The following is a 26,698-nucleotide window of genomic DNA, read 5'->3' as shown; positions in this document are numbered from 1 at the left end:
GAGCATGAAGAGAATTGGTGAGTGCAGGTAGCTGGGAATGAGAAGGGAGTGGCAGAGTTGTAATGATTGATTAGGTCAACCATGCTGCTGAAAAAAGGCTTATCAAACTATAGGCTGAGTACATCAGCTGTCAAAAAATATGACATCGATTGGGAAAAACATTGAAGCAAATAATTCCCTAAGCAGAGGTGATAAAGGTTACCTCCCCAAGAGCCTGTGATTAGATTCTTCGATGTCCTAATAGGGCACATGCTCAGTGTAAGGAGTTCTCCCCTAGCAGGGGCATTCCTAATCCTTTTCAGTACTGATTCTCTGATACCTCATGAGGGCTGCAGCATGAGTAACAGCTCTTACCTTTTTATGGTGATACTGGTAGGATCAGATCTGCTATGAGGCCATAAAAAATAGTAAATTTATGCGTTTCCCAGACTGTTTTGTCAAATAAGACTGGAATTTGGTAACTGGTTGAAAAGCTACTGGGAAATGTCTTTGCTCACATATGTAGACAGATTGTGTAAACTTAATTTCCGTAGGAAATCAGACAAAACATCCCATCTGCAACAGTTTTTATTTTTTAGCAGTATGTTTTAAAACTCACTTCATCTAAGTTGTAGAAAGAAACCATATCCAAATATAAATTAGTAACATCCTGCATGTGTTTAGAATTTTTGCAATAATTTTGTTTTTTAGAGAATGCCATTATAAATAAAATAATTTAAAATATTCCATAGTATTCCTTCAATTTTATGTTCTGATCCTCTAGTGAAGCCAGATAGTAACTGTATGGATTGCTATATTATGATAGTCTAGAAGCTGCTATTAGTATTCTGTTCTCTGTCTGATCAGTAATACTGACTGTGGTAACAGCCTGATGTAGATTATTCTTATGAAGGATTATGTTTATGTACTTAATCTTTATTGATTACTGAGTCCTGAACGTTTGGTTGTATGATGTATTCTTAAACCATTTTATCATAGGGTGGCCCATTTGTTGAAGTGTTCAGTGCTCAAGGCAAGAACCCAGGAGCAAAATGGAAGATTTTTGGCAATCCGTCAGCTATACGGAAAGTAAGTTTTTAAAGAAATTTGTGAACACAGAAAAATGTGAATGAAGCTTAAAATTAGAACGTAGTGAAGGCTTGCATCTAACAGTGGAGTTGTCACTTGTAGTTGTGTCATTATGATAGACTGAATGACTCCCCGAATTACTTCTTTATGCCTGGTTGCAGTGTAATTTTATGGTTTAAATATTTACAAGGTAATTTCACTGTTCTGATAACTAATGGATTGAGTTGGGCCCATTGGATCATGACTCCTGTTTGTCAGCATTATTTGTTTGTAAAACATGCAAATAAGGACATATTTCTGTGGTTTATATTAGCATCATATCTAAACTACTGTCACACTTGCAGTGCCATCTGCCATTTGTTGCTTTGCATGTTAGTAGCTTGGTTGGTTGTAAGGAGAAGAATTCTGTCAGGATGCTTATGTTTGTTTATTGTTCCTTTTTGCAGGAGTATGATAAAGAAGTAAAAGGCTTTGTTTTTGTACTTGAAGGAAGCAGTCAAATCAACAAAATGCAGCTACCAAAGGAAACTAGACAAACTTGTAAGTATCAAAGAATTAAATGTCTGATGTTGTTTAGATTATTAAATCAGGCTTATACTAAAATGCAAAATTTACAGTATTCTCCCTTACTTTGGTTGTAATTCAGCATTAGCAAAGAGGCTTTTCATTAACTCTTTAGCAGGTCAGTAACAAATAGGTAAAAGGTATAGAAATACCATAGTAAAGTAAGTGCTGTAGGGAAGATTCTTGTTGATCCATGTTGTACTAGTGCTACTAGGTTCACTTCTGTACCTCGTCCTGCTACAGACTGGCAAATTTCAGCTGCATTTGTGTAATTAGTTTGATGGCTAGTATGGAGTGTTTCCCCAGGTTGTCTATTACTTGCACCAGAATAAACCAGAATCGAGCAGTCTGTGTGTCTGAGGATGTACAGGAGTCATCATAATTTATGCCTTAAAGGCCTGTGCAGGGTATTGTACCTTACAAGGCTTGTAGTAATGAATCAAGATGGTTGAGCATTAACTGCATACTTTTGAAGAAAAGTTGAGATGGTGATTTTAGTCATATGAAACAGCAATCTTCTAGTATACTTCTCATGCAGGGTATATAATTACAAATTAGGTTTTACAAACAAACACAAAAAATAAATAAGAAATTGTATAGTCTGGTCACGCACTAAGGCCTTGAAGATTAATCTCATTTTTATAAAAGAAACTTACTCATATCTTCAGTATAATAAATATCAGTCTAATGTCTTAGAAATCCAACTTTACTTTGTTTTTTCCCAATGTTACAATATTGCAGCCTAAAAAGTAGATTGTCACTGCTAAGAATAGTTTGGTTTTAAATTTACTTTAGCTACTGCTGCAATACTACAGTTGAATTTCCATCTGTTACTGTTCTGTCTCCTTCTGTCTCTTCCTCTCGAGGTGTGTGTACCTCAAGTATTTACATCAAGTATACAATCTCCCAGTTGTACTGTACTCTTTCAATACTTTTTCAAAATAAAAGAGAAATAGAATTTGAAATTTTGAAGTGTCATTTGGCCCACAAAAGAAGGAAGTTCTGAATTGGCCTTCTTTAGAAGGGGAGCTAATGTTGTTGTAGGGTCTTGTTAAGTCGGTGAAGAGCAGCCCATACTCTCCCTGATTGAATAACGAAGAAAAAAACATACAGTTCAATTCAGGCAGCTTTGTACTATCTTTGTTTTCTCTTGACAGGGAGCTACCTGAATCCTGAAAGATTTCTTCTTTTGTTCCCTCAGTTAAGCTCCTTTGCTATTGTTCTAAAAATCAGAAGCGTCCACTGAGCATTGTGGCCATGATCTGGATTGCATTTTTACCCAAGGTTTTTTGAAGCTGTTTAAAACATATACATTGTCACAAATGTGAATGCAAGTTTCATATAGCTACAACATAAGCTTGATAGGAAAGTATTACTTTATCTTATTATTCCTATGGAATATTTGGTGTCTACATGGTCTTCAAACACAATGTGGAATTGTAAGTGTAAAAAAAAAAAGTTTATTTTATTTTCATGAGAATTCCACCAAAGTCACAGATGGGACAACACTTTTATTGCAGTTTGAATTGGTTTTCTTCAGGTTTTTCTAGTGTTCATATGTTGTGTGAACCTTGGGAAATAGTGTTGCAGAGGCATAGCTGTGTAGTACAAAATTGAAATGCTTGATGGTGAAACATGCATCTGCACTCACACAGCACATGTATCTAAGTTTTTTCTTGTTTCTAGTGGGACTGATCCAGCAATTTCTGACACTTCAGATTTTTGTGCCACTGGGACAAGACTTCTCCACCGAGTTACTGTAAGATGCATAAAATTTCCTTGAATACTTAATGTAAAGTGAATGCCTGATTGCAGCCATTAATTGTGGTGGCAGATTTTACATTAAAACGCGGTGACTTATCAAGTCAATAAGAAGTAATTAAGCTAATGAGATCATTATTTCTTGGATGTTTTAAATACTGACATTCCTTTGAAGGCAGAACAAACTCTAAAAATCATGAATGAAGATGGTGAAAAATCTGAAGAAATGAGACATTAATTTATCAAACACATGAAAATACTGGCTCATGAGGGTCTCCTGAAAATTCGTAAGTTTATAAATAATTATTCCAGGGCCCTTTGATTCAGGGCAAAAAGAAATACATATTCTAATAGCTGGGGGAGAAGAAACCAAGCAAACAAATGATAAAAAGCTAGAACAACCAAATGGTGTGTTCAGTTGGTATAATTATGTCCCTGCTGTAAGGGGAGAGGTACAGATGAAACACTTTTTTCATTAGTTTGATGTGGACAATTGTCAGTCTTTGGGCAACATTTCTCCCCTTGTGGCACCAGCTGTTTATAACCAGCACAACCCACTCAGCTTTGTAGCCAGTAGAACACCTAAGATTTGGATTAACAAAAGAATATTATGCCATTAGAAACCCTTCAAGAAAATATGGCTTGAATGATATGCAGTTAAACAGAGGTCAATGCAGAATTTTTTGTTTCTTTCTGTAACTTTGCATTCATCTGTACCTTCATACGTATCTTTTCTTGATTGTCTGAAGTCTCTTGTGTCTGGACTAAGGGGAAACAACTCTTGTAGGTTTATGTCAGACAACAAAATGAGATGCTGAGAGAATATCATTCCAACTACACTGTAGCAGAGAAACTGTTATATTACAATGTGAATAATCTATTTCATGAAATTAGGATGGTGTCCTATTTTATGTTGCTGAGTAATTCTGTTATACTCTGCCTTCGTGTAAATAGAGTCATCCTGGAATATTTTGTTATTTTAACAAAGAATATGCTAGCGTGAATTGAATCATATTTATTAAAATTCCTCAATGGATTTATAACAGTCTGTGCAGGTATTTTAGTCTCTGTTTTGTGAGTTAGTGGGCATTTATAACCTACATCATGTTGGTAACATTATACATTCCTCTGTGGCATGTTTAATTTCTGACTTGTTTTTAGAATCTGAACATTGAGAAAATCTTCAAAGGCTAAATTAACTTATTTAGCACAGATCTTCACCAGAGAGTATTTTTATTTCTCCATGGATTATGAATTTTGAGAGAACACTGGGCTCAAAATACTTGTTTTAGAGACAGCTTTGACTCTATGCATCAGCATCTTGGTGCAGAAAATACTAACATTTTACTAATTTAAAGTGAGAAAACGTTGGCAGGAAAGATGGTAATTGTTGAACAGACCAGAAAACTGCAGGTTTTCAACCAACTTCCCTTTCTCTTTAATTTCTCTTCCTACAACAGTCTTCATGCAGTTTTTGTTATGTTTTTCTTTCAAGGTAGCTATTTTTATTTCTGACCTCATTTTGAATAATTTTTTTGCTTAGATACCTTAATGTCTCTAACATAAGTGTACATGACTTTAAAGCCTACCCTTTATTTTTTTTTCCTGCAACAAAAGAGAGCTTCTTTGTGTGTCAAATCACACTGATGTGATGAATTTGATTAATTTCCTGAATGTAGTTCTGGTTATACTTTCTGCTCCTATGGTTTTAATTGCTGTATTTCTAGAAGTGTTTAACAGAGGGGACAAAACAAACAGGATATGTCATGCAGTAGACAGAAACCAAGTATATAACTTAGTTTCTCATAGGCATTCCATAGACAGGTGACAGTCTTAATGACAGGTACAGGAATTCAGATTTTGTATAGTGTCCCATTGAGTTTGGTTCTTTTGGGTTCTTCCCACCCATCCATACCTCTTAACACGAATCTCTTCTCCACTTCTCATTTTTATTTTTCATTTCTTGATTTTTATTTTTTTGATAACTGAGAATGCTCTGATTTTTCTCTCACCTCTCCCACCTTTCTTTGCCCTTTCTCCTTCAAGCTCATATCTAGACTTTACATTTTCATCTTTTCTCACTACTCCCTGTTCACACCATTACTATGTCCCTCTTCTAACTATATATATTTACTTCTATAATATTTTTAGATACATATAAATTTATAGAAGTATTTGTATTTGCTATATATTTATGTAAACATACACTATATTACTATATTTACTATATTTAAATAATTATAACTGGGTTTTTCCTTATTTATTTTTCTCTTTTCATCAGTTTTCCTGATTCTAAATTAGTAGTATCAGAGAGCCTGATACAAACCCTAATTCTGTCTCCTTCTCTTATGTGCAGTGATTTCAGTGTCAATGTGGATGCAGTAATCTCACTCAAAACATTTCTGTAATACTTTTTATGAAAGAAGAGATGTTTAATTCAATGTAAATGATGCATTACTTAATTGCTTATGTTATAATCAAATCTGGTTTATTCTGATCATTACATAAATTCATCAATGCATTCGGAGTAACTGGAGCTATATATGCCTAAAAAGTACAATCTCATTTGTTCTCCACTTAGTGCAACTATATGTAGAGGTTAATAAAACTACTTAAAAATACATTTTAGTACTAAGTTGTGTATTAGAAATCAGCTCTGACTTATTGAGGTACCTATAAACTCCTTCAAGACTTGCAAAACTGTGTATTTTATCCTATCAGACTTACGATAATCCGGTAAATAATGAAGACAAGTCTTTCTTGCTTCACATGACTGTCATTTAGTTCTTCTCATTTCAGACATTTTGAAAGGAATCTCTTCCTTGTTTGTGGACAGAATATTGATTGTGATGTTGCTTCCTGGAGTTTAATGTTTGAACATGGTTTCTTACATAATCTGACTACTTACTACTGAATCTCTGAGTAGCTTCAAGTGAAAATTGATAGCATACCAAGTCATCAAATTTACTTTCTGTAAAAAAAACACTTTGGCAGGTTTTGTAATAGCTGCACATGATGCTTTATGGTATATTTCTTCCTCTCCCGTTCTGCACAGAGATGGAAATATGAATTTAGTTTGAGCCTCATCCTCTCTCTTGCATTCTGTTCAGTGATTGATCTGATCAGCAAACAAGAATTTCTTCAAGGCCATACATCACTGCTGGCATCAGCTGAGCTAAACCTTCTAACTTGCAGCTATCAACCAGTCATGCAAGATTCCTGTCATAAATACTGACTGTGCAACCAGCTGTTTAAATTAGCTGGTTTGCCTTTTCTTTGGAAGAAATTTAAGTAGAATTTTAGATACTTTGTTAGGTGGCATGATTAGATGGGTATCGCCACATTAAAAATCAATGTATTGACTTCTTTTAAAAAGTGTGAAATTGATTGTGGATTAAAAATTTGGTGAAGCATAATAAAATCACAGCTAAGGTAGAGAGCATGTAATTTATGCAGCCTTTTTGAAGCAAGTAATAACAAAGCTATTAGTAATGCTGAATATAGTTGTCTGTTGTAAATGTAGTAGCCAGTTGTTAAATCTTCAGTATTATGGATTTTGCTACCTTTCAGAAAAAGCAATGTTTGAAAAAATATTTGTGTGTTTAAAAAAAAAAAAAAATCTGGCTTGTTGGCATTCTTGGTTTAATTCCCAATGTATGGACATGTGTAGGTTCTAGCACTTCTGTTTGGCATTTTGACAAGCACTTGAACATTTATTCTTAAAATACTATAATGCTAGTCACTTTGTGTTTATTTTTGATGTTGGGTATCACATAAAATTAGTACATCATGTTTATAAGTTTTACAATGGTGAGTAGAGCTACTGATGTGAGAAAATAGACCTTCAAATTGTCCCATAGCCTCAAAAAAAAAAAGGGGGGGGGGATCTGAGGTATGAACAAGGATCAGAATCTCTGTTTCTGTTATGTACTGAAATATTATGTGTTCTCATGTGAGTTCCTGTAGGTTGCTCAGCCTTTTTTCTCCCAGTTCTTTCATGCAAGTTATGGGAGTAATATTTATCAATTTATTTTGAAAATACATTATAAAGAGTTAACTAATTGTTTTATGATACTTTGAAATATATGAAGTGATAAAAATAGGAGTTATAGTAAATTTTAAAATCTGGTGGTTGATGAAGTACACTTTCAGTGATACGCAGACTAGTGTGTGCTGGTAGTACAGATTTAATATTTGATGTATTATCCTATAACTGAATAGAGGCCAGTTTAGAGACATAACATTTTTGATGAAAAAGAGAAGTTTCCTAGTTTTGCATTTGGGCATCCAGACAGGACAGAAGACAACAACAAAATGCATTCAAATGAATACATTAAGTGTATACAAAGTTAGTGGCAGAGCCAGCTCTGGTACTTACTGATGCATTGCTGCAGCTCTGAAGTTGTCGTCTGTCTCAATGATCACCAGCTTCATGGTGTTTGATACTACTTGTTTAAATCTTTGGATGGTAAACAGCTATAAATCACATGTGGCATACTTTGTAAAGGTGGGGAGCTTTGAGATCTCATGTCAGATCCCCTCACCTGTGCCATGAAAACCCGCACAGCAAAAGTACACACCGTCAGTCTTTGCTGCTGCTCAGTCAGAGCCCTACTTCTGTAGCCCAGAACTTCATGCTTGATATTAATATGCCATGGGACTCTGCTTTGTTGCCACTTCCTAGAATTACTCACTACCTTATGGACCATCTTGCTGCCATGCCTGTGCTGAGAGTCACATCATGGTTGCTCCTTCATTTACTGGTAACTGTCTGTTCATAATGCTTCAACCTTTTTTTAAGGTTCAGCTGGTGAAGTGCTTATCAGCAGGTTCATTGTCTGATTAGCTTTGCTTGCCACTAGCCTTCACCGGTTCTAGAAGGCATCAGCACTTGTTATATTCTGAGGGGAGCACACAACACTTTAGAAATTTTAATAAGGAATTATTTCCTGGTAAAGAGATTATTCTTACTGTATGTACTGTAGTCAGTTATCACTTTGTCATAGATGGACTGCTTTATACTCTTAATTGTTCCAGTTAAAAATCATTATTGCAGGAAAGTGAGGGTGAAAGGCCTTCAGAAAACATACATAGTAGTAAGGATTTAATTCTAAAATATGAAATGATATATTAAAAATTATGTCCTATAGTGTGAACTATAAATACTCTGCCTTTTTCAGTAAGGTATTTGCCAGATCTTGTGGCAGTTTACTTGAGTCATGTTATTTCAGTATTTGTTCATCTTTCCTTGTACTTGATAGCCTTTTCATTACAAACATGGACAGAGAACATTTTAAATTTAGTATATCCAATTGTGAATCGGGACATCTGTTAGATGATGGCATCTGCACAAGTAGTTCAGTAGCTATCCAAAAGTTTTCTCTGTTGTCACTTTGCAGGATTTTCACTATTTTTGATTTTGTTATTTGAGAAGAAATGGAATTAGGACTGATTACAAACACCATCCAAAGCTTAGATCTTCTTTTCTGTCATAAATAGGTTATCTGTTTGCATTCTTTGCAAATCTGTCATCAATTAAGTCTTATCTTTAATTTTCCACCTTACTGCAAAGTAGAAATAAAATATTACTCTATTTTAAGATAAAAAACTTTTTAAAGCCTAAATTTAATATTACTCTGTGTCTGTTACAAATGTGAGCTTGTGTAGAAATAGTTTGGATACAGAGCTGTGTTGTGATGGAAGGAAAGAGACCTTGTCCAGATCCTAATAAAAAGTATTCTGAGTAGAGATCAGTTCCCATTATAATACTGCTTCCTTCTGGGTAGCAGCTTGGAAAGAGGTAGAAGTGAAAATCACCAGTTGTATGAAAGAAGTAAAACTGTCTAGCTGGTAAGTAGATCTACAAAATTTATCCCACTTTGGCAAGAAAGACAAATTCACCTGAAGGTTTTTTGATACTTGTTCCTCTTCAGGACTATTGGAATAAATGCTGGGTATTTTTGTTTTAGTCAAATTAAAGTTACTTGGCTTCATACCAGGTGTGCTTTCATTAGTCAGTAGCATTATTCCCACTGTTGTTTTTCACTATTTGTAGTTTGATGAAAATACTAAGATTTTTTTTTTTTTTTTTTTCTTTCCCCTCATTTTTCTCACAACCATGTGATGACAGGAAAAATACAAGGGAGGACTGTAGCCACTGAACTAGGTCATAGTTGAGCCTGGGCTCTGTTCAGTTGGGTTTTGAATCTCTGCAAGGATGGATACTATAATTATGGCCTCTCTGGGCAACCTGTTCCAGTGTTCAATCCACCTTACGGCAAATTTTTTTTCATATGTTTAAAGAAAATCTCTTGTATTTCAATTTGTGCATGTTGCCTCTTATCCATTCTTTAGATACTGCTGAGGAGAGTCTTTACTCCCTCCCATCAGGTATTTCTACATATCAGTGAGATCCCCTCTTGAACCTTCTCAAGGCTAACCAATCCCAGCTCCCTCAGCCTCTCCTAAGTCAGATGCTCTAGTCTTAATCGTCTTCATTATCTTGCACTGGATTCTCACCACTGTATTCATGTCTCTCTCAAAACATGGAGCTGAGCACTGGACCCAGCACTCTGGCTGTGGTCTTACCAGGGCTGAGTAGAGAGGAAGGATCACCAGCCTGGACCTGCTGGTAACACTCGTCCTAATGTAGCATAGGATCCTCTTGGCATTCTTAGCTGCAAAGGTGCTTTGCTGGCTCATGGTCAACTTGTCCACCGTGATCCTCAGTCATTTTGTACAAAACTGCTGCCCAGCCAGTCAGCCCTCAGACTGTACTGGCACATGGGATTGTTCCTCCCCACATAGAGGATTTGGTCTTTAATTTAAAGTTTTGACTTTGTATCTTAAATCCAGTTTGTTTTTGTTTTTTTTTACTTGTTGAAATTCATCAGAATTAAGGAGGATGCTTGCTTTTTGTTCACATCTTTTGCTAGGGAGGAGAATTTCAGAAAGCTGTGGAATAATCAAACACAGTTAGTAGGCATTAGGTTCTGAAAATTTGACATTTTCCTAACTCTTTGGAATGACATCTCAGAATTAGCATGGCCTGAAACCACGGTTGTAGCTTATTTTCACTCTGAGAAGTGATGTTTATGATCATACATAGAAGTTTGCTGGGCTTATAACACAAAGCGATGCTCTTGATTTATTGAATAAATGGGAACTCTGGAGTTTCAAACTTGAACATACCTGATAAGGTTTAAGAAGTTTTCTGTCAAAGTTTAGCTAGTTATGTATAGAGGAATCTGCAGGGGAAAAGGGCTTAAAATGTCCACATTTCTGAAGTAGGTGTGCTTGTTGATAAGGAATTTTATTGCAAGACTTGTGAACAGCACAGTAGAATATATAGATTGTTGTACCATATTTCCTTTTTTTCAGACAGTGTTTCTGTAAATATAAGTTGATTACTTTCAAATTTTTGGTAGCAGAACATACTAGATTTTACATGCATAGCTAATTTATTCATAGACACCATAATGGCTTGAATTTATGTGAATTACATGCTATCATAATTAGTTACCATTTTTATTTTGCTGACAGAGCTATTATAAATTATTCATGTTAGTCTAATGACCCAGCATGTTTTCAGATACAGGACAATAAAAATATAAATCTTGGTTAGTCTTGCAAAACTTAGATCAACCTTTTAAAATTAGAAGCAGGACATAGATGCTAATTCAGTTGCATACTTCTGACAGGATTTGAAGATTTTTAGATAGAGACTGAAGGTAAACTTTGAAAAAATTTAGCTGGAGAGTTTATTTGAAATTCAGATGTTTAGTAGCGTGAGACTTCCTGAATTTTTTGTGAAGCAGGAGTGAATTAGAGAAACATTCCTAAAAGTGTTAGGGTATGTTAAATTCCATAATTTACAAAGGAGATTGTCTCATATTTTTGAAAGTAAACATTTTTCAATAACTTTTCCAGTCATCACTTTCACTAGAGTACTGACTCAGCATGGGTTGTGATTTAGGAAACAAATAGCCAAAAAAAGATATTCCATGAACAAGGTGTCCTGCTTCCAGATATAAAAAAGGATTCATGCAATTATTATAGAACTGATAACAAAATACACAGTTCTGGTTTAAAAAAAAATACATCACTAGTTAGATTAGCCACTTGGTCTGAAAGAAGTTAAGTACTTTCTTTCCCCCTAATCAGGATAAATCTGTCACCCTTATCCTGCAAATATTTCTAATTTCTTGCTTTTGATTACTTTCATTGCTTCTGCAACTGTGAAACTGTTCAAAGTCATCTTCTATCAGTGATGTTATCGATTGTTTAATCAGTATAACACTATCAATCTGTTTCTTAAAGGGAGAGTGCAGTGAGAGTCTAATGGCATAGACCTTGATGAGGATGATTTTATTGCATTTTACAGGAAATTGAAGGATGGCATTAGAATATAACAGCTTTTTCACTGAGAAGATAAACTAGAACTCTAATTTTAGATAAAACTACTAAATTCTTCTGAACATTTATTGACAAGCAAATCAAGGTCTGAGAAGAAGGAATACTTAGTCACAGATTATGATAACCCAAGTAACATATTTAGTTTCAAACTAGAAAGGAGATTGAGTCAGATTCTGGCCAGGTAATTTACAGTGGTCCTGAATTCAGGATCTTGACTCAGCTATAAAAAAAATTTAAAAATTTAAAAAAATAAATTTATTAGTAGTATTTTTCCATGGTGTGTCTGATTGTCCTAATTAATGCCCTTAAACCAGTATCTTCCAGTGTGCATGCTTCTGGTGGTATGATAGTCTTCCAGGTCGTAGTCAGCAACAGTTTGTATCTGCAGACCATGAGCCAAGGCAGGAGTCAATGTGGGAAGGCAGAACCAGCATGAAAGCGGAGGAAAACTGTTAAATAGGTGATTAAGAATGGTAGGGGAAGTGGTGGAAGGGGGATGCATCAGTCTCCTTTTGGAAGATCACTTTGGGCCTGCTAATGGACTGGTTATCCAGCATTACCATTTATTTAAAGACTAGAGAAACAGAATGATGAACAAAAATACGCTTCTCGGACTTGTTTCAGAAATAGCATATTGCTTTCCCCCCAGACCAGAGCATACTCATCAGTCTGCCAACCTCAAATTAGCTACAATTTGTACAATGAAGTAAACAGCTGTCACAAAAAGGAATATTTCCTTCATCAGACTGATGAAGGAATCATGAGGCATGTATCTTCCAAGGCTGATGTTACAGGATTTGTGTTGCAGTTGTAGTGTCTGCAGATGAATTTTTTGGAAGTGCAGTCTTAATTTATTATACACAATGCCTTCAGCTTAGCGGGCTGATGAAGCACTGTGTCCAGTCTGTACAGTTCCCCCTTCTGCCACTTGTCACTTCAGCCCAAGATCAAGAACATCATTGTTCTGTTGCAGTATTTCTGCATAAGTTTCAAAATGCCCTGAAAGTAATTATTTTAACCAGTATCACTTTATTTGTTTAAATATGTCTTGAATCTGTTGGAACTGATGGGAGAGATGCTTTGTTTTGTCAAGTTTTAACTTGCTAGGTAGTGAATCTATTTTAACCTGTCATACAGTATACTATTAAATGAACAGAGTAAATCTTACTATGATGTCCTGGTGATATTACAGAATAAATTACTGTCTTGTAGGACTTCAGAGAGAAGAAAAGTACTAATTATGTGTATTTTGATTGGTGGATCAATTCAAGTAACAGGGACTAAACTGAATCCTGTTTGGTTGGTTGGTAGGGTTTGTTAGCCGGGCTTTTCATATGCCAAATAAAGTAAATGCACAATCCAGTGTTAGCAAGAAGACTTAGTTTTCCCTTTAAAAAGACAAGACTTTTTAGTAATTAGAATAAATGGTTTAAAAGTGAGAAATACAGATGTACTTAAGAGAACTATTACATATAGCAGGTGCAAACATAACCTTTTCTTTGTCTTTATAAACATGAAAGGACACATTGTCTCCTCAGAATAGATAAATCAGTGGAAAGAATAACAGCCAATAAACTAAAGAGCCAACAGAATTAGTTCTAGGCATAAATAACTGCATTATAACGCTAATTTGTTTAAAATTCTTGCAAAGATGTAAGCACTAAACTTTCCACATATTAATACTCATTAGAGTGCTTTGTACTGAGCAAGTTTAAAACCAGTTTCTAGAATTACACTTTTCTAAGTGGTTTGGCAGTTAGTGATGCTGTAGAGGAACATACTACCATGCCTTAAAATAGAATTTACTAAATACTTAAAAATAAGAGAAAGACAATCTCATTTCAAACCCAAGGATGTTAAAATATTGATAGAAGTTTCTAGAATATATTATAAATATTAATGATCAGGCCCAGCATTATTTAAGAGTCATGAAACTTTCACAGCAAATTATTCTTGATTAGTGAAAATATCAGTTCATTCTTTTAGTTGGAGAATTGATTGCAAATACATCAGTAACTTGTAGGGAAAGCTCAGGAATCACTAATGCTTCATAATTGCTCATATTTGGAAAGTTTTTCTATTCTAGCAACCAGATTTAATGATTCTCTTTTTGCACCTGCCACCTGTATTACTGCCTTTTTATGGTGTGCTTCTCCTTAAAAACACACTTTGGTGTTGTTTTCCTTAATTCTCTCCAGAAAAAAAACGTTATTAACAGAAAATTTCAGTAATGTAAAAATAGAGTTGATTCTTCACAACTAGTTATCTAGATCTAGGTGACATATCAGTCTTTCTGATCTCTTATTTAGTATAGATTTGATTGTTTTTCCAACATAACTAAGTCTGTTTCTAAGAGCAGAATACATTGCTGTGTATTTCAGATGATCAGGTAGCCAGTTCAATAAAGTAGTGTCTCCTACGAGACTAATTTACAAATAGCACATAACATAAAACATACATGGAGTACAGACTGCTCCTGAATAAGAAAATTTAAGAATCTGTAAGTATGACAAATCAGCTGAGTGTTGCTATTCCTTTGTTTTTCTATCTTTAAAATGGATGTGATGATGATATTATCTAACATTTCTGAAGCACGTACTTTTTATGGAGAAAATGGCACTACAATTGCTAAGCACTAATATACTAATGGTTAAGCTAGCAGAGGATTCTATCTGGATTTTGACCAAGATACAAAGAGCTTTTCATTAATAATAAATTGTATGGGAGTTGCTCTTTGCTTAGCAACATCAATGCAATGCCTACTTTCATGTTTTGTAAACTTCCAGTTTGTCATTTATAAGGAGAAAAATACTTTCATTTTAAGAACAAGTGAGCCTGATAAATGAAGCATCCCTTCAACAGTCCAGCATCATTTTTTTCTAAGTTCATTGTAAGCCTTGAATTGAACATTAACAAATGGTTATAAATTATTATACGTACAGAAGTGAAGTGAATAGGTAATCTGAGAAGATGAGTTTATCTGTACTCTTGGGTAGTTGCTACCATTTACTTGCAATCTCACTATAGTTACCATTGTGAGGAGAATAGTCAATCAAAGTTGAAGATATAAAATAAAATTGAAAATTGAATTGGAAGGTAATTTTACTTTCAAATCGTTTGCAAATGTAGATGTTAAGTGTGAAATGAATGCAGTTAATGACCATAGCTAGGAGAGTTATGCACCTGCTGATCACAGGAATATTATTATAAATGAGGTTGATTTTCCTGTTGACTACCTCATTTTTCTCAACATGGTCTCATTACTTTTCTATCACATGTCTGACCCTTAGATATAAATACTCAAGCACAGACATAATAAAAATACATTAACTCCTATATAGATTTCTTTAATGCATCTTTGAAAATCAGGATGTGTGCTGCAGATGTTTCTTGCCTTTGTAGGTTTAACATAGGTCATGCTTTTTGATAACAGGAAAAAAAAGGTTGAGTTTCACTGCAAGTACTCTTGAGTCATTTTACAAGTGAGAGTTCTAATGTTCTAACTCCTGTTGTCTGAATTACCTCAGAAAAGAGTTTCATCAGACACTTGTTTTATTTTTATTTTCCAAGAAGCAATGTAACTGAAGAGTCTGAAAGTTACACCCACTCTCAAATAATTATCTTTCTTCTCCCAGGAAATAAGTTATTTTACAGAATTCGAACACCATCTTCTTTCTCCAATTTTGCCTGTTCTTCAAACGTTTCACCTACTTTTGCCTGTAGAATATAAATATTTTTATTGATTTAAATTTATATACTGAAATAAATTTTAAGCTTCTTTAGGTGTGATAACTATATATCCAAGGTTTGCTGCTTTTTTACAGCATACATACCATTACAAAAAAACATCTTATTTTAGACTTATAGCAGAGTCTGATATAAATGTGTGTATGTTTTTTCTAAATGAAGGTGTTTAGTATTGCACTTCAGAATGTAACCGAGCTGTACATTTACTAATGGTCTTTTTATTGCTAAGGTACCTAATATTTTTCAGGAGGGAGAAAGATAAAACTATTCATATAAGAATAAATAATAAAATTTAAACCTATTGAACTAATATTATAAAGTGAACTTGTTTTTATTGCCAGTTGTTTGGAGATATGCATGACTTAAGTCTAGGCTCCTACTGCTTTGTTGTAGCATCATTCAGAGCAGCATTCTCCCTTGAGAATTACGGAGTTTGAGTTTCATCAGGAGTAGTATTTTTATTTGTGTTTCAGCACTCAGGTTACTGCAACTACCTGATTCCTTAGCACAGTTGCTCAGCTCTACACAACCAGGAGATCTAGGGCAGATTCAAGCAACCACTACCCAATTCTTTGAAGTTTTTTGGTGCCTCGATTTCTTAGCACTTCTGAACATTCAAGATTTAGAACAGAGTGAAGAATTTCTGGAAACTACATTCATAGGTTTTTCATCAAAGAGTATGTGAGAAGCAAAGTGATGGATGGAACTAAGCCTTGATCTGGGGCACAAGCTTAGCTGTGCAGCCAACTTGCTCATGATCTTAGGTGAATTATTTCACATCTTGCTTAAATTTCTTCAAAAGTAAGATCAAGCCCAGAATGCTAGTATTGAAGACATTTTGAGGTCTTCTGATGAAATCACTTTTCAAGGACTCAGTGGTATTATTCATCCATCCATAAATAAATGTGCAGCTGATACTGAAATCTGCTATGTCGAACGATAGCAGTGGTGAGGATCTAATGTTCTTCCTGTGGCACAGTAGTGAGATTTGTGCCTTTGAAGTGCATTTGATTTATGAGAGGAACTGCTAGTCTTTCAAAATGAAACAGCTAGTAGATTCTTCCACTTTGTTTTCATTTGCCCACCCATGTTATGAGGATGAATAGACAAGATCAGACTCTCTGCAAGGGAGTAGAAAGAATCAACAAGTTCTGGAAAGTTAATAGACTTTGTTTGCTTTGCATGATCGTCTTGACTCTGGGGAAACAAGAAGGTGCTCCTGTGTTTTCATCACCTGTACTAGTAAAACCTTTTGATGTTTTCATACTTGCAGTATATTTTGTACTTGGTTGAATTCTCAAATTGCCAAAACCAGGTGTAGTATGTAACTTGCTCCAGAGTTAATGCCCTCCTTAGTTTACCTGAGGAAACCTAAGAACATTTCAGGGTGTTTGTCTGGAAGTTTTGGTTGACAACATTACGTTAGTTAAGCTAAATGTAGTCCTTACTAATGAAAAAAGTGCTTTCAGTAATTTAAAAAAAAAATCTACAGGGCAGTCTCACAATTTGAAAGTAAAACCCAGCATTTAAAGATAATGACTATGAGTTATTATTTTTAAAAAACAACTTTCTGTCACTACTTAGTGTTACTGTAATTGTTTGTCATCTTCTCAGAGGGGCTGCTAATTACAGAGAAATACCCATCTGTTAGAAATAGGCTCGTTCAAAAATAATAGGTAAAATAATTTCCCCACACAGATTGCAGCCTTTAAAGGAATGTCTGTTCTCTGGTGTAGTAAGGTAGGACTGCTGAGGGATATCAAAGTTGTGCTGCTGTTGTGGTTAACCAGGCAGGCAGCTAAACCACACCCAGTTGCTCTCTCACTCCCCCTGCAGTGGGATGAGGGTAAAAATGCAAAAACTTGTGGGTTGAGATAAAGACAGTACAATTTAGGTGAAGCAAAAGCTTCACATGCAACCAAAGCTACATGAAGTATCTGCTACTTCCCATTGGCAGGCAGGTGTTCGGCCATCTCCAGCCTCCTCGCTGGCAGGGCAGCATGACAAGCAGAAAAGGCCTTGATGCTGTGTAAGCACTGCCCAGCAAGAACTAAAACACCCTATGTTACCAACGATGTTTTCATCATGAATCTAAAACATAGCCCTATACAAGCTACTCTGAAGAAATTTAACTCAATGCCAGCCAAAACCAGTACAGCTGCTCACCAGACTTCAAGAAAATCGAACATAAAAATAGGCCTCTTTATCAGTTAAAAGCAAACCTATTCTTTGTGGTGATGGCTGTGGTCCGAATCTATTAGAAATGTTCAAATTCAGTGTCCTTGGTGGTGTTGTGAAATGACCTGAATAGTAAGCAATAAACTTCTGTATTATAATTCGCATTTGAAGCTATGTGCTCAGGAAGTAAAACAGACAGACAATGTCTTGTGTCTATCTTTAAGCTGACAAAGAGTTTATATAAAATGACAGAGGCATTTTTAGGAGAAGTAAGCAAATAATGTTTTTCTAGTTAGCAGGTGACAGTGTGTCCCAAGATAACACAAGCTTAAGGGGCAGAAACAAGCATGATTATTAAAGGCTACTGGATTCTCAGTTCATACAAATTGAATTCTTTCATAGTCTGAAGGGCTATGGAAATCTAGCAAAGAGTGTAGACTGTTGAAATAAAATTAGCATGTAAAGTGATTTTATATATGCAGGAATATAGCCACCAAGTTTGAATTTGAGGAAGAAATCTCATTACTCATCTTGTAAAAGAAGTAGTTCTTAAATTCCATATTTGCTATCAGTGACATAAAGGTTCTGCATATGAATAGTTTTTTTGTGATTGCCCAAAGATACTGGGTTATTGAATTGACAAAGATCTGTTCTATTCTCTCCTGCTTTTTCTTTTATAGGATAACCGATTTAGGAAATATTAAAAGAAGATTGTATTTATCAACAGTCCACAAGGAGTTGTCTGTAACCCCTCTGCATGCAAAAATTCCTCTGTTTATGATCAAGCGCAAAATAGTAGGTACCTTGGGAATATTCTTTGAACTGTAATTGAGCATATTTTTTTATCAGAAACATTTTATGTAAGTTTATAGACCTGCTGAAATTACTGTTTGGTTTAGAACTCAGTTCTTGCGAATTCGAAATACATGTGTGTCCCCTCTACTGGATAGTATCAGAACCACTTAATACTACTACTCTTCTACCTTTCTTCTAACATCAGGAGTCCGTTCCCATTTTCCAAGGTTAATGCTGTTTGTGATGTGTCTATTTCTCACTTCTGCTGTCTATTCAGCCTCTGTAAAGTTCTCTGTGTCCCCGATACTTCTTCATTATAGTGCTCCTGTTCATGTCTACCTTCTCGTGCAGTGACCTTTTCTTAAAGTCACTGGAGCTGCAGGTAGACTGTAGCAGATTTATACTTCCATGTGCTTCAGGTTCTTCCAGATTCTGGCATATATAAAACAACACATATGTCAAACTGATGAAAATAAAACAAATAGCTATCATATTCTCCCTGTTCATCTCTCCCATAGCCAGCCACAACATATGGTAATAGTGGTCAGGATACAAAACCTGATGGTTACCATATAACCTTGTAAAGGCTTAAGTCTCAAATACTGCTTTAGAAAATCATTTGAAGATTAGAATAGCTATATTTCAAATGTTTAAAACACACGTATGCACCAAGAGAACTAGATAACACAGCATAATAAGGAGCTGTGAATTTAAGGCTGGTCATGAGAGAGAATGTTTTACAAAAACTTCTGAAGTTACAACTTCTTTTAAGATAGTTTAGGTGAAGGCACCTGTGATCATTTTAGTTTTCAGGAGCTTTCTACTTTGTGGGAAGAAGTGGTTGGATTTCTTTCAAATGGATATGCATCAGATCATATCCCTGGAGTTGCTGTTAATTAAAGATCCACTGAAATGAAATTATTTTCCTTCAGTATAATTTCACTTAGTTTGTCTTGGTGTCAGGCTAGCAGAAATGTTTTAGGATTAAAGTATGCGTTAACATACACCAAGTTAAATTCAGTCAGAATATGACCTTCAGTTATGTATTTTAATTTAGATAATAAAATATTAATCAGAGATCTGTCTAAATTATAAGGTATAATGAAAAATATTTTAACAACCTTGACACTTTACCAACCTTAAAGAGCAGGTCTGTATTTCTTAGTATATCTGAATACTTGTCTGTCATCTTTTAAATGGTTGTCTGCCTTTTTATTGTTGATTTTACTTAAAAGAAGGGAGTATGCTGCTTTCAGTGATCAGATAGATTGCTTACATGTCTCTGATAGTTTAATTTACTGTATATACAAGCTGATCATTATTATCAGTATGATTGGTTGTGAACAAGGATATAATATGTTGTTTGTTCCATCAGTAGAACATAGTTTACATTTTCATATGCTAGCTTCCTGTATTGTATTTTTACAAATGATGCTATTTTTCAACCTCAGCAATAGAAATACCAGTTATAATTAAATACTGTGTTTTCCTTTCCATTGCTTGGTGTCTTCGAGGCAAGTATTCCTTTCTTTTTAAAATTTCAGACTTAGAAGCTGAATAATAATGTATGCACCTATGTGTTTTCTCGAAAAATATTTATTTGGCATTTAGAACTAGTACTTTTACCTCAGCTTTAGAAGGAAACGAGGCATGTACAGTCATTATGTCTTAGTATTCTTCTCCCTTAAGAAAACTTCAGTCCATTGGTCAGCTAAATTTTACACATGGTTAATTATATCAAATATATTACAGTTCTGCAAATTTTATTGAAATGGTTCCATTTCTCTTCAAGGCCATCTCTGTTTATTTCCTGGTTGTAGATGTGTTAGTATCAGCTCATCCCTCACTAGATGCCAGAACTGATGAGGAGAAAAACTGTTAGGAACACCACAAATATGAGCATACGTGTGTTTAAAAATCAGAGACTCTAAACAGAAAACATAAAGCCACAAGAAAACATATTTTATTAGTTCTTCTGCTTGTGGTATTACTTCTTTTATGTGAAACTTTTTTCTAGGAGGGTAATGGAACTGTAATATGGTTCACATGCAATATAGATACTTGTAACTGCTCATTTCTGTATTAGAAAAACCAGCAATATACAAGTGTTGAATTAAGTTGGAAAAACTTGAAACTGAGAGAATTTGAAGAGCTGCTGGAATAGTGCAGGACAGTGTAGCACATTAGTGTTCTAACAGTGTTCCCTGAAACAAATGGAATAATCATCTAATGAGAATGAAAACATGTATTTAAGTAGGATATTTAGGAACCTAGGTAGTCGTCATTATCTGATTTGTCTCTTAGAAAGGTGTTATCAGGAATGGATAACCTTTATTATAAAGAAGAAGTAGTTTTAAGATGTTATGATAGAGTGGGGTCTTGTCCATACTAGAAATCTGCCTGACAGTCTTTAGTGAGAAAGGGATGCAAGCTTTGGAGAGGTCTTTTTCTTATGAATCTCAGATGGAAATCATCAAAGAGCCTCCAACTAAGCCTTTGGAGCACTTAAATTGCAGTAAATTTAACTTATGAAGTAATATTGAATAACAATTTATTTTTCCCCCAGAAAACCTTCAATAAATGTACTTTCTCACACGTTAGCTGCAAAATGTATTGGGGATATGCTAAGTTACAGAGCTCACTTGGGCTAGCAGTCCCTAGGTCATATGTACTGACTTGTTTGTATAAATAGTTGTTGTAAGTGCAAATGCATCGATATCTTTTTTAATATGAAAATGTTATGCATTCTGAATCACAACCTGTGGGAAACTATAATACTCCACAGAGACTTCACTTATTGCAGAGGAGTATCAGTGTATGATTAGTTTTTTGAGTTTTACTAAAGAGTATTGTTTCTCTTTTCTAGTGGTGCAATATCTGTATTGACTTGGTAGCGTTCACCAGTGAAATATTCAGAGGAGCTGCCTTCCAGTCTTTGGATGGAATTATTATTTCGGCTAACTGTAAACTGAGAAAGATCTTCACTTTAAAATCTAAGCCTCAAGATACAGATGAGGAAGATGGTGTGTTATAACTACTATATAGTCTTAATCATAACTGTTCATATTATAAAATCAAAAGCTTCTTAGTCATCAGATTGGCAATTTGAAAGATTGCGTGATTTCATGAAAATTAAACTAGTAGTACGGCACATTAAATCTGTTAGTTTGGGGCTTTAGGCAACTAATTAAATATATGTGTTACTCCTGTTTTAAAGATTGACTTTCTTAGAAGTACTTTACTGAAGAAATTTTGGCAAGATTTATCAAGTAGAGAGCTTGTTTTAATGAGGGTATCATGCTGATAGAAATCAGGTTTTGGTCAAGAAGAGAATGTCTGAAAGGAAAGAGAAATACTTTAATTTAGCAACATTTGCTGTTTGTTTCCTTAATTTTTGACATTAACAGCTGATGAAAGATTTCTTCTTTAAATAATCCAAGACATAATACTGTTTTGTTACAGTTTTATGAAACAGAGCTATGAAACTATCATAAACACCTCTCTGTGATCTTAAGTCCATTTATTCTAATGTGTTCATTGGGAAGGTAATACTGGTGGTGAGCTGAAAAATGAGAGATTATAGATGTAATAGATCGGTCAAAAGTTTACCAGTCTCCCAACTAGCATCATAATCCTCAATCATTTTTTTCCAGGGGAGAGAACTTCATTTCTCACTGATATTTGCAGTAATAGAGGAGGAATTGAAAAAGCATGGCTAGCACATTCTTATTTTAGAAGAACCCTAAGTGTAGTTCAGCTTCAATTCATTCAGATTCTCGTTTTGTGGCTTTTAAAGAACACACATGAAAAAAGGGTTCTGGTTTCTGAAGGAGGGGTAGTTGGCAGTATTGTAAGTGTCACAAAATGAACAAAATCTATCTTCCACTTGGAAAACCTAAACCAATAAGGGAGAGTATGGGATCATTGTGATTACTCTTTTTTTTTTTTTTTAATTGGTGTGGCTGGAAAAATATAATTCAAAAAATGACTACAATGAGAGTCTGATAAATTCTCAGCAGAAACTGCAGTTAGAGGCCTCACTGGTTATAATTTAATTTAACTCTGTTGGTGCATTGTTTTCTCTCTTCCATTCTAAACAAGTTTTGAAATGTGTGTAAATGTTCTAAATGAGTTCCAAAATTCAAAAATGTAGTTAATATAATGAGTAGACAGCTTCAATAAACTGTATGCATGGTAAAATATTGCACTTTTAATTACTGGATTATTAATTCTATGATTATTGCACAGCTGGTGGGCATTAGTATTTTCTGTATGCTTACGAATTTCCTTATCTAGGTAAGTCTTAAAATTACGCTACAGCTCAGGGTTTGGCTGTATTAAAATAACTCTATACTTCATACTCAAGTACAGAAAAACAATAGTAGGTTTTTGTTACTGTTAATTAACTTTCAGTTAATAATCATGATTTGATAAAGCTTTTTTTCCTCTCGGTTGATTGGACCAGTTAGTTCAGCTCTAGTGGATGAAATAACATTGCGACTTGTAACAAGGGTCAAGTTCTTTTCTTAAACCTCCTTGGTGGCAGAAGTAGTGATTTCAAGGTGCAATGCATGGGTTATTCTTTCTTAGTAGCTCATATACCATACGTTTTGCATTCTTAAAATGATAGCAAGGGGAAAGGCTAAACCACATATACTAAGAAGTTATTTCTATATGAGATCAGTGAGATAGAAGAAGAAATAATTTATCTTCTCTGCCCTATGATATTGAGGCATATAAGCTTGATATATACCTAGTTTCTGGTTTCCATAGCAATCCCAAGGTTATATATGGGGGTTTTATCACTAATTTTACCAACTTACAGCAGTAAATAAATGTTTGAAAAAGTATGTCGACTACTGAAATACGACATGGGACACTTGAATTTTTTCTATCAGGATCTCAATACTTGATCCATTATTCATGTTTGGTTTGGGGATTATATTTTCCCCTTGGAAAAGAAGCTAATATTCATTAGTTTACTATATTCAAGTCATATAAAATTTGGAATGGATTTGCATGAGAACATCAGGAATGGTTCTGACTATGGGTACCTTTCTTCATAAAGAATAACTTTCATAAACTCAGTCTGTATTGGATATCAGAGGGAAAACAGAGACAATCAAATCACATTTTACTAGTGCCTGGTGTCAGAAGAATAGATAGCTTGACAGTTTTTTAGTTTATCATGAAAGTGTAATGGTGTCCAAAGTTTGGAATTAAAGCTTGTCAGATTCTGTATTTGCATAAATGGGACTCTATTTGATACTTCAGTCCCACTGACATCAATACCATTTTCAGATGTTCATTTTGTCTGAAAATCAGTAAATCCATATTAGAATTAAACTAAGTTAGACTAAAAATTAAAAAAAATATATTTTGTGACTCTGTTTTGCTTATTCACTTGCCAAATCGAAGAAGTTCATTTACTATGGCCATACCAGCCATTGGTGCATTTTTCTTAGTTTAAATGTATTCAAATATTTTGGATTGAAAAAATACACAATATAATTTAAAAATGACATGCTTATTGTCTTAAAAATTAGTAATTGCAGCAAATTTTTCAAATTACTATAATTATTAAATTGTTATAACCATATGAACTAAAATATATGTAATCTAACAAATAAGGTAAGTCAAATTTAATTCTGTTTTGTCATCGGAGTGAAGTAAAACCTCTGTTTCTTAATTTTAGATATGCGTGCTCTTCCATTTATGCCACAAGAGCCCACAGATGTTATTCCTCGAGCCTGCCAGCTAAATACAGATGTGCCACAAGTTACACAATTGCTGAACCTGACCAAAATTCATAAGGCAGAAGTAAAATGCAGGAGATATCCAGTAACAGAGCAAGGAACAGGTACTCTGTTGTATTAAAATATTGTGAATACTATTGATATAGTATCCATAGAAATAATGGGGGGGGTTTGTCAAAGTGCATGTTAAGAGTTCCAGTGTCTTGAAAATAAAACATGACAACTCTTCCATAACTGTAATATCATGAGCACATTGACACATGTCTGTTCTGTAGTTTGAGATCAAAACCTTTCTCTTGAGTTCCAACCTTACTCTAAGAACAGGGTTGAAGGCAGATTCTTTCATAAATCCCTACTGAAATTATCTTGTGCCATTTCTGAAGTGTTTTATTTTGGCCATTGTTTGAAACTGGATGTTAGACAGATTATTGGCTCGTCCTAGAATAGCACTTCCTGTGTTTATATATTTACATTGGCATGTCTGTCCACATAACATTTGTAAGCCAAGAATTAGTAGAAACTGAACTGTAGAAGTAAATGCCAAGATTTGAATGTGAAATTTCTTTAAATAGACTTGGGTCAGACAGTTGGCTGCTTTTTTACTGAAGCTATTATTTTGTTTTAAAACTGTATTGCTTCCTACCTGCAGTAAAGTCACTAGTAAAATTTTACTGAGGAAAATGTCTTTATAGTCCTTAATGTTTTGATTCAAACTAGTTAATATCTCTTTAAAACTGGCTGACCAATGAGTGGATTGAGGGCAGCCCTGCAGAGAAGGAGTTCAGGGTATTAGTGGATGGAAAACTGACCATGAGCCAGCAACATGCGCTCACAGCCCAGAAAGCCACCCGTGTGCTGGGCTGCACCCAGAGCAGGGTGGGCAGCAGGTACAGGGAGAGGATTCTCCCCCTCTGCTCCGCTCTCGTGAGACCCCCCTTCAGGGCTGGGTCCAGCTCTGGGGGCACCAACAGCAGAAGGACATAATATTTTGTATGTTCTGATTCATGTCCTTCATAGAGAATTGATAAACTTGCCCCTTTTAAAATGTTGACTCGATTGTTATTTTCAGCTTAAACTTAAGTACGTAAATGTCTTACTGCTAAAGCACAGAAAAATACAGAAATCTCTCTTTATGGGCACCCTTTTTCATCTACTCTCATGTTATTTGCTTCTGTAGAAGACACAAGACTAAGCCTCTAATTTGGTCCATATAATAATTGCAACGTCTTGAAGTTTTCCATTTTCCCCTTACTGTGTTCCTCCTTTATGAGTCATTGATTCATCATACTAAAACGAGGTAGGAAAACGTCTTTTGAGAAGGAAGTAGGTCTGAAGTAGCTTAAAAGTGGGTCTGAACAAGCAAATTAGATAAAGAATCCATTTCCAGTACATCTTCATCAGTGCAGGGTATGTTAGAAGTGGTGCTGTAGGTAACGAAGATAACATTTTTATTCCACTGGTTTTAGTACTTTCTCAGTCTTGAGGATTCTTATCTTTAGTGTTTGGATTCGATGAATAATGATTTCCACAATTTTTGTTAAAATGCTCTGGAAATACATGTGCAAAGTATTGACCAAAAGAATAAGATAAATTACAGAGAAAGATAACTACTGGTGAAGTTTAGTGCTATAAGAGATGAGACTTTTACAATGAACAATAGTATTTAAGGTGTAGCATATCATGAAACTCTAAAGAAAAATAAACTTTGAAAAAAGTATTTCTTTGAAAACAACCTTCATAATATGAAAGGTTTAAGAAAATACTTTTTAAACTTATTTTCTTCTGCTTTTATAAGAATATGAAAAAAAGCAACTCCAAGATTTTATCATCCAAACTAAACTACCATGCTGATGTTTTTTCAAGTTGTTAACTTTTGCTGTCTTGATATACCTCATTAGTAAAGGCAGTCTTTGTCCTAGAGCAGCTGAAATGAATGAGGGGTTTAAAATTTTTGCTTAGAGTAAGACCCTTCATACATTTACTTATTTAAACTACATGCAGCTTTTTTACATGCAAATACCGTTTTTGTAATATTAACGGGCAAATAATATTTTTAGAGTATTATTGCCCTACAAGTAGTCAAGTCAAAGTTCTGTTAGGAAGTTTGATTTTAAATTTGCTTTTGAAATAGCAGAGGAAACTTTGGAATTCAGTTTATCAGTGACTGTACTCAAAAATCAATACTTGGCTGAATTTTCAGAATACAAGGGACTGTAAAACTTAAATAACTACAATCGTGTCAATGATATATCTAAATAAAAAAATGAATGTTCTTTTAAAACAAGGCTCAAGTTTTATTGTCCAGACTAGAAAGATATATAGCCTGTACATATATATAGTAAAATAATTAATGATAACATCCCTGACCTACATGAAAATGAAATGTCTTCAGTTTAAGGTTCAATCTTTATTTT

General features: G+C 34.6%; 1 protein-coding gene across 4 annotated transcripts in view; it reads left to right on the top strand.

The window, feature by feature from the left end:
• The window catches only part of C12H3orf67 (chromosome 12 C3orf67 homolog), an 81,850-nt gene that overhangs the window by 6,655 nt on the left and 48,497 nt on the right, over positions 1–26,698 (top strand). For all 4 annotated transcript variants that reach the window (XM_026857717.1, XM_026857715.1, XM_026857716.1 and 1 more), the window contains exons 3-8: positions 979–1,068; positions 1,515–1,608; positions 3,319–3,391; positions 18,414–18,528; positions 21,395–21,551; positions 24,224–24,388. In XM_026857717.1, the coding sequence (XP_026713518.1) occupies positions 979–1,068; positions 1,515–1,608; positions 3,319–3,391; positions 18,414–18,528; positions 21,395–21,551; positions 24,224–24,388 (694 nt within the window). The remainder of the gene's footprint in view (positions 1–978; positions 1,069–1,514; positions 1,609–3,318; positions 3,392–18,413; positions 18,529–21,394; positions 21,552–24,223; positions 24,389–26,698) is intronic.

Source organism: Athene cunicularia (genome assembly GCF_003259725.1).
Source record: "Athene cunicularia isolate RWA chromosome 12 unlocalized genomic scaffold, athCun1 chr12_part1, whole genome shotgun sequence".
Lineage (NCBI taxonomy): Eukaryota > Metazoa > Chordata > Aves > Strigiformes > Strigidae > Athene > Athene cunicularia.
This window is presented reverse-complemented; position numbering and strand designations above follow the sequence as displayed.